This window comes from Cyprinus carpio, chromosome B6, assembly GCF_018340385.1.
Source record: "Cyprinus carpio isolate SPL01 chromosome B6, ASM1834038v1, whole genome shotgun sequence".
NCBI classification, from domain to species: domain Eukaryota; kingdom Metazoa; phylum Chordata; class Actinopteri; order Cypriniformes; family Cyprinidae; genus Cyprinus; species Cyprinus carpio.
In genome coordinates this window covers 22,355,717-22,370,906 of record NC_056602.1, presented here as the reverse complement: position 1 = coordinate 22,370,906, position 15,190 = coordinate 22,355,717, and the positions used below count along the sequence as shown (strand labels likewise).

At 36.9% G+C, this 15,190-nt stretch overlaps 2 protein-coding genes across 3 annotated transcripts; both read left to right on the top strand.

Annotated features, from left to right (window-relative positions):
* The first annotated feature begins 4 nt into the window (after positions 1 to 4).
* LOC109081484 (protein mono-ADP-ribosyltransferase PARP3-like) lies at positions 5 to 5,379 on the top strand. The gene is made up of 11 exons (XM_019096467.2): positions 5 to 153; positions 869 to 1,062; positions 1,175 to 1,300; positions 1,412 to 1,591; positions 1,678 to 1,822; positions 2,110 to 2,330; positions 2,550 to 2,705; positions 3,120 to 3,200; positions 3,485 to 3,662; positions 3,852 to 3,995; positions 4,126 to 5,379. Exons 2-11 carry the CDS (start codon positions 883 to 885, stop codon positions 4,296 to 4,298), a joined length of 1,584 nt encoding a protein of 527 aa, XP_018952012.2. The 5' UTR covers positions 5 to 153; positions 869 to 882; the 3' UTR covers positions 4,299 to 5,379.
* A 1,956-nt stretch (positions 5,380 to 7,335) lies between these two features.
* LOC109068851 (probable G-protein coupled receptor) lies at positions 7,336 to 10,743 on the top strand. Of its 2 annotated transcripts, XM_042726313.1 has the most exons (3): positions 7,337 to 7,509; positions 7,713 to 7,812; positions 8,939 to 10,743. In XM_042726313.1, the coding sequence occupies exon 3, from the start codon at positions 9,027 to 9,029 to the stop codon at positions 10,311 to 10,313; it is 1,287 nt and encodes a 428-aa protein (XP_042582247.1). In that variant the 5' UTR covers positions 7,337 to 7,509; positions 7,713 to 7,812; positions 8,939 to 9,026; the 3' UTR covers positions 10,314 to 10,743. The 2 variants fall into 2 exon arrangements, with proteins under 2 accessions (XP_042582248.1, XP_042582247.1); XM_042726314.1 differs by having other exon boundaries at positions 7,336 to 7,812; positions 8,941 to 10,743.
* Positions 10,744 to 15,190: the final 4,447 nt, after the last annotated feature.

The following is a 15,190-nucleotide window of genomic DNA, read 5'->3' as shown; positions in this document are numbered from 1 at the left end:
ACTGTGGTAAATGTTTGCCTCGCCCGAACTGCTCAGCAACTGTTGTGACGTTGACGTAAACTCGCTCAGAAAAGCGGAAGTCAGTCTGCAGACAGTCCCGAACCCGAAGTGTCAGAGTGAATCTGCAAACTTTGACTGCATAGTCACTAGCAGGTAAGTATAATTTCATATGACTAATAATAAAATCGCCAGTCATCAACTAAGTCATCAACTTAGGCTTACGATACTTTTGGGAAACTCAGCTATGTAGGCTATTTCGTTGCTAAAGCTACAGCTGCTGGTGTGCATAAAGAACGCTCAGTTTAGCTACAAGCTTTGCGTTAACGACATAACGTTAGCTCCTGACTCACCGCGATTATCAACACTTGCGATTTAACATGTATAGCATTATATCTTTACATTTAATTATAGTTTTATGAACATATTTGTCAGTTAGCAAGTGTTTTGACTAGACGCCCCCGTGGTTTCAATAAACGCATTTTCAAAGTTGCCAAGCTCTGATAGGCTGCCAGGAAGAACTACGTCACTTACAGTAAACTCCAGCATGTCTGCACATGTCTCAGCAATACTGCGTTGATTTATTGTTAGCAATCTTTTGAAATTTGATATCATACCTTTTTATCGAACTGGTTGTTGTTGATTAAAAACAGAAATAAATATTTGGAATATTTATTTTTACATTCCCAGTTGTTCATAATAGAAGGTAAGTGCACAAAATATTATCAAAGGTGAAATGTTTGGTTGTGATATTGCAATGAAGAATTATTTATGATTTCCATTTTTAAAATGTATGTTGAGATACAGTATATATGATTGGGAAATGACACTAAACATACCAAATATAAACATTATGATTAATTTTGAACAGAGAGAGGAAAGAGGATGGCACCTAAGAGAAGGGCAACTTCAAGCACCAAAGCTGGAGGGAAGAAGGTAAAGGAGGAGCCTGAAGCTCCCCCGAAGGACAAGTTCACCTCTGCCAAAGAGGCTCTGAAGGCTACAGTACCACAGGTGAAGGGCACGAGGAACCCAGACAGCTTCTGTCATCTATCAAATGCTGAGGTGAGACTGAACAAGTAATGAAATTTTAAATTAGCAATGTGAAGTAATGCAAAGTATTACTCAAATTACTGCTTGCCATGAATCACAGAAAAGTTTTGGTCTAAACATACAGGTTCACGAAGATTACGACTGTATGCTAAACCAAACCAATATTGGAAACAACAACAACAAATTCTATGTAATCCAAGTCTTAGTGTCTGGAGGAAAGTATTATTGTTGGACAAGATGGGGCAGAGTGGTAAGTTAGTTTCTTTCTTTTGTCAATCAAATACATCACAACATGATGTGCAAAAATGCTCTTGTAGCATGTAATAGATGACTAATTTTTGCTGTCTTTCACTGTTTTCAGGGAGAGTCAGGCCAGAACAATTTAGCCGGTCCATCTACCGCTGATGCAGCCATTAAGAACTTTGAAAAGAAATTCAAAGATAAGACCAAGAATAATTGGAGCGATCGTGAAAACTTTGTCTCGCATTCTGGAAAATACACATTGATAGAGGTAGATGGGGACCAGGATGCAGAAGTGAAGGTATTTAGCTTGTTTGTCTTTGACGTCCTTGAAGTTTTCAAAAGTATAAAAATTTGACCAATTCTAATATTTTGTGTTTCATTCAGGTGGACACTGTAGACGGTGGAGATGTGAAGGTGAAAACAGAACAACATGTTCTGCCCTGTACATTGGATGAGGCAACTCAAAGACTCATCCGATTCATCTTCAACAACGACATGTTCAAAGAAGCCATGACCAGCATGAACCTGGGTTAGTTTTGAATTATTGTGTCCCAGTTCTTCTGTTCCTTTCAATAGCCTTGTTATTGTGGTTCTTTTTGATAGCTGAGAAAAATAAGTTATATCTATGAAGACTGCCGATCACTCAGGGATTCATTTCCCATTTTACATGTGTTTCTGAAGGCCACAGGGGAGTTTTGGCAGTGTGATTGTGAACTGAAGATGTGACTTTTTGCTGCCTTTTTGAGTCCTATCTGTAACATGAAATAAGCTCCATTTTTGTGGAGGAGTTTCATGTGTCTCATCTTTCTCTGTCAGATATTAAGAAGATGCCCTTGGGGAAACTCAGCAAGCAGCAGATAGCCAAAGGCTTTGAGGTTTTGGAGCAGATTGAAGCTGCAATAAAGAAGGGGGAACGGAACAAGTTCGAAGAACTCACCAACAAATTCTTCACCATAATTCCTCATAACTTTGGCCGCAACAGACCACCTATAATCTCTGATGATTCTGTCCTTCAGGGCAAGAAGGAGATGCTTTTGGTGAGAATCACAACAGTTACTGTATACCGAGTTTTATGAAATAGTGCCTAGTTGTCACACATTCTGCTGTATTAGTCAAATCATACATAGCCCAAAAAAGTCTTAGCTACAAAAACACATTGATCTTGTGTGTTAGATGAATGACCAATGTAAAGTGCTTTATCATCTGGATAAGAATGACCAAAATCCAAACTTCCCTATTATGCTTGTACCTTATAGGTTCTTGCAGACATCGAGATTGCCCAGAGTCTTAAAGCTGAATCCGAGAAAGCCAAAGAAGAGATGAAGGACACAGTGCCACATCCATTTGACCAAAATTACCAGTCTCTGAAATGCAAGCTAAGCTTAATGGATAAGAAGTCAAAGGAATTCAAGGTTTGCATGCACAGGAAATCTGGGGTTCAAAATCTAATTTAAATCTGGAAATAAAGGAAAAAAGCTAGTAATAAAAATTATGCAGTGTATTTTAATTGCATAATACTGAAAAGTTTAAAGAAGTTTAATAAACAAGATTTTTATACTGTTAACTACAGTATATGACCTAGAAATATTGCAAAATCCTACTTTTTTTTAATTGTCAGCTTGCAATTTGTTTCCAAATTTGAACATGACATGAATACATGTTGAACACACAGTCAGTGATGTAAAATATTTATCATGTGATGTCATGGTATATATTTAACCTTTAAGTTACTGAAATCTTTAGGATTTAAATCATGGATATTTACTTAATAGAGTTGTGGTTTGAAATGCAGTGCAGCAATCTCAAAAATGTTTTCTCTCTCTTAAATTATTGAGAAGTACTTGAATGCCACTGGAAGAAAAGGACTCACTTTGGTGGATGTCTGGGAAGTTGACAGAGATACCGAGGTGAATAGTATTGCGTAAATCAGATTTAAAGCTTACGTAATGTTAAGCATTATTAAAGTAAACAGTAAAATTGTAACTGTACAAAAAAAATCTTACTGTTTAAATGCATGATAATGTTATTCTATTTTAATTCCTTTTAGATGCATATTAGATTCCTAATTTGATTTCAAACCAGCACTAAGCACTGGGCCTCAGTGGGTGTTATGAATTCTGTTCATTACCAAGTCTTCTTCCCCTAATTAAATCATTTGTGTGTGCGTGCATGTGCGCATTTGGTTGTGTAGGCTGAGCGCTTCAGGGAAAATGATGCATTGGAAAACCGGAAGCTGCTTTGGCATGGAACAAACGTGGCAGTGGTCGCAGCCATTCTGAAGAGCGGCCTTCGCATAATGCCCCATTCTGGTGGACGTGTGGGCAGGGGAATCTATTTTGCCTCTGAAAACATCAAATCTGCTGGCTATGGTGAGGAACGGGACCTTGTTTGCATCAGTATAGACTTCAAATAAAAAAGCACTATATAAACACATGTAAAGTTTAATTAGATACAATATGGCAACATGATGGCTGAGATTGTTTGGTAATGTGGTAGACATTACTAATAGGCACTTTTTATCACAATTTTTTTCTTCTTTTTCCTTTTTGTGTTTTCAGTGTGTCCATCCAACAACATTGGCATCATGTTTCTAAATGAAGTTGCTTTGGGAAAAGAGTACACCATCACACAGGATGATTCCAGCCTAAGGAAGGCTCCCGCTGGCTATGACAGCGTAGTTGCACGTGGAAGCCAAGAACCAGGTTTTTCCACTTAAAATCAAATATCATTTCTCATTTCTCTTTTTATGCATGTACAGTACGTTAAATTCTGCATAACTAAGCCTCTTGACAATGTCTGTAAAGTCTCTAATTTTTTTCTTTTTTTGTTCAGATCCCTCAAAAGATGTCTTCATTGAGTTGGATGGTAAAAAGGTGGTGGTTCCTCAGGGAAATGCCATAAAACAACAGCAGTACCAGGGAAGTTCCTTCTACAACAGTGAGTACCTCATCTATAAGGAAAACCAGTGTCGCATCCGATACCTCCTGGAACTGAAGTTCAGTTAGAGCTGATTTGAAAACCTGGAACTGTATACGGTTACAGTTATGCATATAACCACTTAGAAATGTCACTTATGCTACGTGGTTTCACTCTCACTTATGAAGCGTTGAATGTTCAGTTATACAGGAATCATTGTTATTATATAATAATTTTGTTATTATTAACATTATTGTTATTTTGTTAAGTTGAGTGTTAAATTGTGATTTTTGTGTGGGAGTAGATGAACAGTTCAACAATGTTAATTTGACGGTTCCTCTATTTATTGAGTCGAAAAGTCTAATAAAAATGTCATCTCTACATTACACCTTTATGATGTACTGTAAACTTGGTAAATATAGCATTACAGTATGTTTGCTCATTTTGCCTTCTCTCCGATTGAGGTTTAAATGTCTTATCATTGCTGTTCTGTAACTGACATGTTATTCATATTAGCAACATAACTACAGGTTTCTGTACTGTCATAAAAAGTAAAAAAATGTTGAATCAGTTTTCAATTTGATAAAAATAACAAAGATGAAAAAAGGCCAAAATGAAGAGGGATTTATTCCCCCAAATTAAATACCCTTATTTTATACAGAATAAGAGTATTTAACAAAATACTTCTAAAGTGGGATTAAAGCCAAATTGTCTAACTTAATTTCTTTTTAATTTTTCTTTTCTTTTATAAAATGATAATTTCTTTCAGTTGTTCCTTATTTAAGTTATATTTAGACTAATTCATACAGTTATATGCATGCAAGCTGCTCAAACATTGCTGACAAGCACGGATTATGAAGGATGTGTAATGCATTTTATAGACATTTTTGTTTGGTCAGATGTTTGATTTATCAAACATTTGTTTAAAGCTCTTTATACAATTATTTTGTCCATATATAATTTCTTTTCTCTGATATGTTATAGCGAGCTTTACCGTTGTATTGTAAATGTTAATGTGGGTTAATCTTAACAATAAATAATTATATAGTTGCACTGTTGTGTTCTCCTCATGACCAGAAGATGTCACTTTTTTAAGCTACATTAAACATTTCTATGCCATGAGATCCACTGAACTGTATCTATGCAATCAGTAAAATGGTGTTTACAATGGTTTTAGTTCGATTTTTTTGTTATATGAATGAATCCCTTTTCTTTATATGAACATTTATAATCACTATATTGTTCAGAGATGAAGTGGACAGCAGTACAAAGACAGTCTTAATGCACATTCTTTAACCCTCTGAAGTCGATTAACGCGTATACGCGTTATGAGGCATTTTCTCCTGATGACCCCGAAAAGAACTTTAATTACACTTTCAGTTTTGATCGTACAGATAAGAGCAATACATCAATCGAATCTGTAAAGGGTCTACTTTTTTTGTATACAGACATAAAAAAAACTTTGTGGACTTATAAAATAAAGATAACATACAAGGAGTGCTGTCTGCAGCCTTTGTCTGCGCTGATCTTCATTTACAAACGCGTCATTAAAATGAACTGGTAACTCAGTGAATACTCAACGAAGTAAGTACATGAGAGATATATCTATAGAAAGCCTGACATGTCTACTTTTAAACTAAACAGTGCTGCCGAAAACAAATATTCTGTGATAAAGTAATCCATATGAAAAACAACGCGATGTCCGTCTTTCACGTCTCCCTTCATTATCTTCTAATGCGACCACGCCCCCCGCGCCGAGCGCGCCTTTGAGATTCAAATGTTTCACTGAAGCGCGCGGCTTGAATACGCCCACACAACAGAAGACAACGCAGCGAGACTGTTCAAGTTTTTTTATTTTACTGTTTGCTTCGCGATGAGAGGAATAAGACATAATTCACCCCAAAAAGATGTGATGTGGTTGAGGATTTGAGATTTGGATTTCCTCAGAAAAAAGAATGAAGCGCTTTATTCAGCAGAGATCATAAACAGGAGTAAGTCTCTTTTTATTTATTTATATACAGTACTTGTACATAAGTGTGTAAATTCCATAAATATCAGACATGGAATGATTGCAATTTTCACTAAAAAATGTATGCCCCTTTGAAACCCAACATGCCATTGTGATGAAATGGGGATCCCAATCTTGTCAATCAATCAAGTTCGGAAGCATATAGATTTTGTCCAACACAATAATTTTTAACAAGGATGAACATCACAACCCTAAACAGCAGCAGTTACAGCAGTGCTGTATAAATGCAGTTTTATTCGTACAGTACATTTATCTGTAGAAATGTGTTATGTGAGATCTGTGAACATTCAGAGTTGCTTGTGTGGAAGAGCAATTGGAAGATATGTAAGAATGTGTGTTGGTGTTGGTGTAAGGGGAAGACAACAGAGTGTGTAAAAACGAAAAAGCAATGATGAAATTTCAGTTTACATGTAACACATTTCTACAAAAACAAATGCACTGTATAAATAATAATAATAAAAAATTGTGTACTACAGTGTTGACTTTTCCCAATACATTTTTACCTACTGTTGAAATATTTATCTAAAATGCTCAGTGTGATACACAGACAAAACTTCTTGTATAGTATAGAAAGCAGTCTGTCAACAAAAATGTAGAGGGAAAAAAATGGATATAACAAATATGAAATGAAATTGCATACAACAAATATTTCCATGGTAAAAAACATATAAACATTTTGACCAGTGTGGATCATACAATGACAAAAATATATATATTTTTTTGGTGGCGTTGACCAAGTCACTGACACAATAACTAGGTTTTGCAGCATGAATTAAATGTTTTGGGTGAGTTACTACTGACATGCAATAGGGTTCTGATGTTTCAGCAAACAGTTTTGACAATTGCACTTACAGTTTAGAGATTGTTAAGACTGTTTCAAAAAATGAGCGGAAGCAATTGAGGAAAAACTGTAAAAAGTATGTTGATAAATTTATGTATGTGCAAATGCCAATGTATTTGAAAAATTTAATTCTAAGAGCATGTATCAAATCATCACAAGTGCTAAGTGAATGAATGAATGAATGGTTTGGTCAAGCTACAATGGTGTATCTTGTTTAATGGTGTGCAGTAGGACCCAGGGGATCACTGCCACTCTGGAGGACAGAGGAGTATGTGTCTGTTTGAAAGAGGAAGAAAAAAAATCACAGAGACACAATGTGTGACAGTCACAGCCCTTCACAGCACCGGACACAGTGTGGAAGAGCATCCTGACGGACACCAGCCCAAGTGGTGTGAACACTGATCAACACCACTGGAAACAGGAAGAGCAGGTGGGACCTTTGTTAGATGAAAAGAGCAGCATAGGGACACTTGTATGAACTTCGCTCCTTGGAGCCAGGGATTTCCTGGATGGTAATACTTTTGAGGGATCATCATGCACTTTGGTTGTTCTCCACTGAAATCACCTGAGATTTTGAGTGTTGAAACACTGGCCTCCTGTGGGATTGCACTGCACTTGTTTTGATATCTGCAGGAGGAAAGTTTCCACACGTGTGAAAAATGTCCAGATGTTCATGTCACAAATCTGATTGGAGAATTATCAAAAAAAGCAAAGACGTCCCTGAAGTTGACAGGTAAGAAAAATCACATTGTCTTCTTCCACAGCCAGTTATGAATGTTGTGTGTTGAGGCGTCATGTGAGGATAATTCAGAACAGCAGAGAACAATTTGACATGACAGCAGGTCATTCATTTTAATTCAGTGGAAAATGTGTTTTTGAATTTCCAGTGAAGTGAGAAAAAGTTCATGTGAGGGTCGGGGGAGGGGATGGGTCAGTGCTTAGGGTGGGTGTTTTGAGGGGAGGCCGTGGCACACAATCAGGTATGACTCATATGACTCCCACTGACAAAAAAACAACAATAACAGCAGTCATGTTGTCCTCCGACTTTTTTGTTGATTGATGGTGGTCAACAAACCATTTGTGAAAAAATATTATTATGCTGTTGTTTGGTGAGAGATATGTGTGTTTTCAACAAGGAAGGGCAGGGTGTTGTTCTGCCCTAATTAGCATATAGAGAGACCTAGTGAGTGGGTTGAAACAAAAATAGGGGTGATTTTCCATGAAGGCTTAAGTAAAAGGAAGTTAACACTGTGGTTCTGGGAATGATCTGGAACCTTACAGAGGTGGCCAACAATTTAAATAAACTGTGCACTTTCTTGATATGAGATGATTTCCCATATGCATTCAGGACTTATTCATTAACCTAACCTTGTATGAGGGAATTTACTTTTCATTTGCACTCAAGTGTTTGGTGTGTGTAGGTGATAACAGCCTGTGTTCTGATAATAAATGCATGTTTAGTGTGACATCAGGGAGATTTCTCTCTCTCTCTCTCTCTCTCTCTCTCTCTCTCTCTGTCTCTCTCTCTCTCGCTGAATGATGAGTGATGGAGGCATTCAAAATTTACATAACTAATCATTATAGCTATGAAACAGTCACCAATCCTCTTAATGACCCTTTGCACAACGAATTATAAAGTAATTTTCTCTTATCCTCTTAAGGACTGTGGTTTGCAATGTGCAGTATTGTTTTTTTATACATATAAGCATATATAATAATTATATTTGTAAATCACGTTTTTGTTAAATGTGTATGTTAAATGAATAAATGTAATTCTATCTAGAGAATCCTAATTTGGAGGTGTGACATCTGACATTACATGAAATTCAGTTTTAAAAGATCTTTTCATTTTTTCTTAGAGATGGTTTCAACACAAATGCTTGACACACAGAAGAAAAAGCAACATTAAGCATGGAGAAGCTTGGTTACATCTCAAACCCATGAAGCATGGAGAAAGCCATGCCAGGTCTGATACTGGGTCTCCTGACCAATCAAACAACTCCAAATGACACGTCCGGCCAGCGGAGCACAACCAAGCCTTCCCCTCCCAGCATGGAGGAGGTCATCCGCTCAGAATCCCAGATTAAGGATCTTGTTGGGCTGTTTTGCATGGTGACCCTTAACCTGGCAGCCCTATTGGGCAACAGCGGAGTCATGGTGGCCATTGCCCGAGCTCCTCACATGAAAAAATATGTGTTTGTGTGTCATCTTTGTGCAGTTGACCTGCTTTGCGCTATATTGCTGATGCCTCTCGGGATAGTATCTAGTTCTCCGTTCTTTAGCACTGTAGCATTTACTGTTCTGGAGTGCCAAGTCTACATCTTTCTAAATGTGTTTCTCATCTGTGCCTCTATTCTTACTGTGACCGCCATCAGTATTGAACGCTACTACTACATTGTCCATCCTATGCGATATGAGGTAAAGATGACTCTAAACCTGGCGCTTGGTGTTATGGTCTTCATTTGGGTCAAATCCTTCCTGCTGGCGTTGGTTACGCTTCTCGGTTGGCCAGCGTATGGGAATCAGAGCTCCATTGCAGCGGCCCATTGCTCTTTACACTGGAGCCACAGCCGCCTCAGGAAGGTTTTTGCTATTCTCTTCAGCGTGCTTTGCTTCTTGGTTCCTGCTGTTGTGATTTTTGCTGTATATTGCAATGTATACAAAGTCGCACGAACAGCAGCCCGTCAGCACGCACCGATGCCCACCTGGACGGCCAACCAGGCCAAGCACCGCTCGGATTCCATTAACAGTCAGACCACTATCATCACCACCACCCGCAGCCTCCCCCAGAGATTGTCTCCTGAGAGAGTTTTTGGGGGCGGAAAGGCTGCTATCACCCTGGTCGTCATTGTGGGCCAGTTTCTTATCTGCTGGCTCCCGTACTTCAGTTTCCACCTTCACATGTCCATCACCACTCCACTTCAGAGCCCAGGGGACATCGAAGAAGCTGTCATGTGGCTAGCATACTCCTCATTCGCTGTGAATCCCTTCTTCTACGGTCTTCTAAACCGACAGATCCGTGAGGAACTGATAAAACTGAGAAAATGTTGCGCCAGTAGACCCGCTGAACTTCGCGCCTCCAGTCACGAAGGTTCCATCCAGGAAAACTTTCTTCAGTTTCTGCAGAGGACCAGCAGCACGGCTGAGACCACCAGGCCCAGTTGTGGCAATTCCAGTCCGAGGAATAATGTGGATCAGAGTGCCAGATTACCTGGCCAGATCCCAGAGGAATGACTAGGAAAACATGTTTCTAGTCCCACAAGCTAAATCAGGCCTTATGAAGTTTTGTTTTTAATAAAAAGAGCATTAATTCAGTGTTAAATTCATGCAAAATCAAATCTAAATGCTCTTTGGATCAGTGTAATATAATCTATGTATCCATAATTTGCTCTTATGGTTCCCATAGATCCGTGGCAACAGTAAATATTCATGATAAGGTTGAATATCAACTTTTGTTGCATATTCATTGTTTAGATATCTGAGAATCACTCTCAGTCATTATTCATTCGTTTCATAATATCAACACTCACACTCAATAATTACTATTATTTAAGACTCGTAATGGTGCCTATATTGATATTATCATGACACAAATATCAATTATTAATAATATTATGTATGTTATTTCAGTGAAAATAATAAAACATATTTCTAGCATTTGAAATGTGCTTTAATGCCTCACTTTGTATGAAGTTACTCACTCCTTAAGTTACATTACCAAGGCTAATTCAGTTTGCTTTGAGAAAAAAAAAAAAAAAACTTCCATGTGTATCTGAGGGAGCACTGATGTTTGTTGCTAATTCCATGTTGCCCTGTAACCATGGAAATGTGATAAGACAGAGACTTGCATAGCAACAGGGCGGCTTTGAGTATCGTCCTAACAGATTGGCTGAAGAAAAAAAAAGATTTCAGGCTAGCTCTTTTTATAAGCTGCACTATACCTGGTTTATATGACTATTATGCAGAAAGAAATTACCTAAAGTTTTAGATGTAGCATTTTAATGTAATCTTTAAGAGCAGTATACTAGAAATCATTACCATGCAAAGAAAGTGCACAAAATGAGATAACATGCTGCAGTTTTATGGTGTTTTGCCTTTTAGTGTAAAACTTTTACAAACAGAGGGGGGAAAAAATCAGGACCCAGCTTGTTTGTTCTTAGCAAACAGTAACAATGACCTTTTACTGGTTTATACTGCATACTAGATGTTGAATTTGTGTTAATTATGTAACTTGGGCTTTACAGTACATTCAATGCTTTAGTTTAGTGAACAACGTTTGATGGTGTGTGTAAACGACAGTGGTGTGATGGTACCCCCCCCCCCCCTCAAAATAAAAAATGTAATTAAATTATATTATATCTTTTTTTTTTTTTTTTAGGGTGACATCACATGATCATATTTTGGTAGACTCAATCATGAAATAAGTCATTATGAAGTTCCAGGTCACTGCAGGTACTACTTTACAGTATGTGAAAGAAAAGACTGAATGAAGCCATATTCTTGCTGCGGATTAGTCTATGGTTCAAAACAGGTCTTTCTCATCAATGATTCAATAGAGAGTGACCTGATCTGTCACTTCAAACAATAAGAGAGTCAGAAACAGAGGGGGAAGGGCAGAGAGAGAGGGAGAGAAGCAGGTACATGTGGCATGATTAGGGATTCATAAACTTGAGTGTCCCTGTCATGATCAAAACAAGGCCAGGCAAAAATAGAACCTGAAAGGATTTAGACACGTTGAGGTGAAGATTAAAGGAAAATGATTAAAGAGTGGGGAAATAATGGTCAGATGATCAGCACCAAACTCCACCCCCTCCACAATGGACACAATAATAAAGCGATCTAGATGCTGTAAACACTGTGTGGATTACAAATGGACAAATGCTTTAATAAAACTGTAATCTGAATCACACCAAAAAATGTACTTTTAATAAAACTTTTTTCTGAATTATATTGTTAGTTGTGGTTTGTTTTTGCCAAAAAATAAAATAAAAAATACTCCATAACCATTCCACCCTCTTTCTGACCTTTAAAATTAAATGTACTATTTTATGCCATTAAAATTTCTACATAAACGTAGCATAGATAAGCAATAGTGTTGCTCATTTAGATGCTCTATCAAATTTTTGGATTTGAAGGATTATTATTTTGTTATTATTATTATTTTGATTACATAAAACATCAAAGTGACAATATGTTTTGTTCTATTATAAATATAGCAAACTATATTAGTATAATTAGACTATTACTGTATATAAACCTCAGGGACATTTTTAAAATAAACGTCAATTGCTTATTAAAAATGGGATCTGAATGTGCAGGAGCTACACTAAACCAGGAAGAACAGAAGTTTGAGCTGATTTAACTTTTGTTGTTAGCTCTCTTTTAGTAATAATCAAACTCTCCTTGTTATCTAAGCATGACCATGGGAAGTGTTTAAATGCTCAACAGAAGTCAAAATTAATATTTATTTGATTCATTCCAGTTGTTCATATAAATGATTTGTTTATGCAATGAGGACAGAGGACTAAGATGATGTCTGCATGTGCCACGTAACAGATGAGCAGTTTGCATGCAATTTTGTCCGAAGCTGTTGGTTTAAAACAGGTTTTGGGTGGGGCAAATCTGGAATGGAATGAGAACAGCAGCAACATCTGGAGGGGCAGGTTTGAGTGTCAGAACACAGCGCTCCGAAATCCACTTAGCTAGTGGGATGGAAGTTTATTACATCAATTTAGTGGGTTTTGATGTCATGATCTCAGGTTGATTGCCTTTTTCACACCAAGGGAATACATATGATCTGTCTGTTGTTTTTCATTGTATTAATGAAAAAATGAAAAGCAGAGTGTGCTTATAGTACTAAACTTAATGATAAGCATCATAGAATTCAGGATTTTTGAAAGTTAATTTATCATCTTCTATTTTGCACATATGAATCTCTGGAAGGACAGTCAGGTGATTAACAATGTTCCAGGTCTCAGATGAAAAAGTGTCCTCTCGCAGACAGTCAAGGCTGACAGTGTTATTAATAGGAGGCCGTGGAAGATGATCCTCCTAATGGCTGTAAAGGTTGAAGAATGCAGAGACCTAAAATCCACCGTGGCTGCTTTCACCATAAGGATGAGTATTTTTCTTGAGTTCACAGGCAAAACAGATATGTACTTTTTTGGTTTTTATTATAAATCATTTGTTGATAATATGTAATAAACAGAAAGTTTTTTTCCCCTTAGCAAATATCCTATCAATCTACATTTCCTTGAATCATAATCTTTCTGGAATGTATTATTGTATTTTTATTATCACTAGAGTTGAGTTATTCTTTGAATAATGTAAATGAAAATCTTTGCTACATACAGTATAACTATAGATTAAATTAAATCTCTTCTCGCGATCACAAAGGACAATGGTGTGCCAGTGACCTTTAGTAATGGCACATATTACACATGCTTTCATTTAGTGAAGAGCAATCAGTCATCAAATGCACATCAACCCTGATGAAGAGCTCCATTTTTTCTTAACAATGGCCAGTTCTTGCTGTTTAGAAAACAACTGAGGTGAGTATAACAGTGAAATTAAAATAAAGAATAATACAGATTTAGAGATGAACCACTTCAAACCTACAGTAATGCAGATGCAGATTTTCCTGAAGGTTCATGAGCATCCCTGACCTTCACTCCTCAACAAAGATGCTTCCTTTACTCCCAGGCCCAGCAAGGACACCACTCTCCTTACTTTGTAGGCAGTGACCTTTCATTTCCCCTCTCCTTCACACTTTTCTTCTATGCACCTCCCTTTATTTGTTTTTGGTGTCCTAAAACGTCCAGTCAGTGCCCCTCTAATCAACATACAGTGGCTGCAAAAAGTATGTAAGGAATTAAAATGTTCTCACCCTCATGCCATACAAGATGTAGATATAGTTTGTATATTTCCATTGGTGAGCAAGTGATGTAATGATACATTTCTCCAAATCTGTTCTGAATGCAAAATAAACTCATAGTTAAACCATGGCAACCACAAATTTTGTTTTGCTACACTAACCATAATTTAACCATGGTTTTTGTAGTAAAACTGTGGTTATACAAATGGTAATCAATATAAAAAATAAATAAATAAAAAACATGGTTACTACAGTTTTACTGCAATAAAACCATGGTTAATTAATAAAACCAAGGGAATAAATAGGATAGCTTGAGTCAATCTGGTACTTATGATATAATGTATAAATATATAATGTTTTTAGTTAAAGTCTATCGTATTTACAAATTACATACTTAAAACTTACCTGAGTGTATTTCAGTATTGCTGTTTCTTAAAACAGCCTGTGGTGAATTGCTGTTATACAAACTTACACCTGGGCCCGTATTCACGAAACGGCTAAAAGTAGCTTGTAACACACCGATTTAGGAGAAAATCTTAAAAATAATGGGTGTGTCAGTCCTTGCTCTAACAGTATTTCACAAAGCATTTTAACTCTAAAACTAGCTCCTAAATCTGTGTAACATTAGGAGTAGTGAAGAGGACTCCTAAGTAAGACCAAATCACAAACTATTCCTAAAATCTGCCTCAGAACGTAAACATTTTAGAAATATTTGATGATGATGACCTTTTAAAAAGGTGGCCTATCGCCTTTGGTTTTGGAAGTTATCCCAACTCCAGATTTTCCTTTGATTGTATTGTTGTTTTAAGTAACATCTGTTCTTGCCTCCAGTTTGGTTTTCTTTTACGTTTGCATGTCTTACTATCAGCCATGATTATTCCACTCTGTTTATTAAAAGGCTGTTTATATGCATATTCACTAATTATGAGAAGCATACATGTAAAAGGCTGACAAATAGCTGAACATATACTTGTTTAATTAGTGACACAGCTTGCATTTTAAATTCTTTATCTGAATGTGGCAACATTTTTATTTTTAAACCTTTATCTTTACTCTATTTCTATGAATAAATCTCTGACAGAGACTATCAGCCAATCACTGTGTGCATAATAAGCATACTGACATCATCCATAGCAACGAGGTCAACCCCGCCCTTGTTCTTAGTTTAAGACCTCTCTCTGTTCCTTTGTAAAAGTTTGTCTCAGCAGCTTTGTGAATAGGTTTTAAGAGAAAACTC